The following is a 1693-nucleotide window of genomic DNA, read 5'->3' on the forward strand; positions in this document are numbered from 1 at the left end:
ACTCGGAGGGCGTGCCGCCCCCCAGGAGCAAGTCCGTGTCGGAGCAGGTGAAGAACTCCACCTCGCAGTCCGTGTCGTCCAGGGAGAGGCCCTCAGAGATGGGCAGCGGGGGGAGCGGCCGGGAGCCCGCCACACAGGGCATGGGGGATGGGCCGTTCTTCATGGGCGTGAGTGGAGGCGTGGGGGCACACCCCCCGTTGACGGACAGTTTCTTAAAACCACACACCACCGGGTCCTCGTCGGGCCCCGAGCTTTCACTTGGGGGAAGGACGAGAGGGGGCAGGCTGGGCTTCCGAGAGGGGCCGTGCTCTGCCAGGCGAGGCACAGGCCACGGACACCGTGCCGCACCACAGCTGTAATTAGGGCCTGAAGATTGTTAACGCACATGATCTGGTTCAAAGAACAGACTATCTCTTCTATCTCCCGACATGCGCAGGGCACACGCCCACACACGCAGGCGGGTTCTGTGACATGTGCAAGATTCGCAGAAGACGAGCAGCATATAATTTCCGTGAATACCACCCGCAGCGCCAGGTCACAGGCGACGCAACAGCGCTCGGCACGCGGGGTGGGGCTGAGATAAGAGGGAGCCCCCTGCTGCCCCCCGGTCACGCCACCAGGGTGGCAGCTTGCAGTGTGACAGCAGCTCCTGGCGAAAATCTAAGGGACAGGAAGTCCACAGGACAAGGGCCCTGTGGTGTACTGTGCGCCTTCCTGAGTTCCTGACAACATCCCCACGCCTGTGCCCTCACACAGGCCTCCGCACGGCGAGAGCCAGCAGGTCCTGTGCGAGGCTGGACGGACTACTTCCTGACCTTCCACACACAGGGCTAGTGGACCAGGGACGTGAGTGTGGGAGGAACAGGTTACCGTCAGACCTGCCGCCACTAGGGGTCACACTATTGCTGGAATAGTTCAGGTTGTTGCCTCTTTTTTAAAGAGCAAAGCTGGAGGACAAGCTAGCAGCCCTCTGCCACCTCCCCTCCTGGGCCACCTTCCTCCCCCCGCAGGGGCCACCTCCCCTCCCGGGCCGCCCTCTGGGATTTGCAGGACACCTACCAAGAGACGTCAGGTGCGCCTGCGTGGTCGACTTCAGATTGTAGGCCATGGTGATCGGGTGGATGTTTAGAAAGTTACTGAAATGCAGCAAAGACATCTTGGTCAGAGACCACAGTGCCCCCCCCCCCCCCCCCCCCCCCCCGGGCCCTGCTCTGTGTGTGACAGGGTAGAGCCATAACCTCTCCATCAGCCCACTCCTTACGCGGAGGCCCACGCACCCGGCCGAACTTACCTCCCCAGCTCCCGGCGGCGGCCCCAACACGCGTTCAGGCTCCCCAGGGCCTGGCCATCGTGCAGAAACGCCTTCAGCGGGACGCGGATCTCCTGGGCAGCAACTCCCGCGGTGGACATGGTGCACCCGAGGCGTCAGTCAGCAAGCAGCGTTTGGTCCCTGGAGGGAGAGGAGGATGAGAGGATGCAGGAAACAACTCAGAAACACCTATCAGCAGCCACCCAACAGCATCCGAGCGCCGCGCAGAAAGACGCAGCCACAGACTTCCACCCTGTTCTCCCGTTACAGCCGTTCTTCCTCCCTTCCTGTGAGGGAACTTAAACGTGCACGTTGAAAGCAATTTTTCCCTAAGTCCTGATCTGAGATGTGCGATGCTTTGAGCAGAGAGAAATGCCCGTGGTC

General features: G+C 61.8%; 1 protein-coding gene across 1 annotated transcript in view; it reads right to left on the bottom strand.

Annotated features, from left to right (window-relative positions):
* ERRFI1 (ERBB receptor feedback inhibitor 1) overlaps nt 1-1450 on the bottom strand; it is a 4312-nt gene extending 2862 nt beyond the window's left edge. Inside the window, exons 1-3 of the mRNA XM_005874372.2 lie at nt 1292-1450; nt 1056-1136; nt 3-353 (exon numbers count right to left, since the gene is read on the bottom strand). Of these exons, the coding sequence (XP_005874434.1) occupies nt 3-353; nt 1056-1136; nt 1292-1410 (551 nt within the window). The 5' untranslated portion in view covers nt 1411-1450. The remainder of the gene's footprint in view (nt 1-2; nt 354-1055; nt 1137-1291) is intronic.
* Nucleotides 1451-1693: the final 243 nt, after the last annotated feature.

Source organism: Myotis brandtii, unplaced genomic scaffold (assembly GCF_000412655.1).
Source record: "Myotis brandtii unplaced genomic scaffold, ASM41265v1 scaffold434, whole genome shotgun sequence".
Taxonomy (NCBI): domain Eukaryota; kingdom Metazoa; phylum Chordata; class Mammalia; order Chiroptera; family Vespertilionidae; genus Myotis; species Myotis brandtii.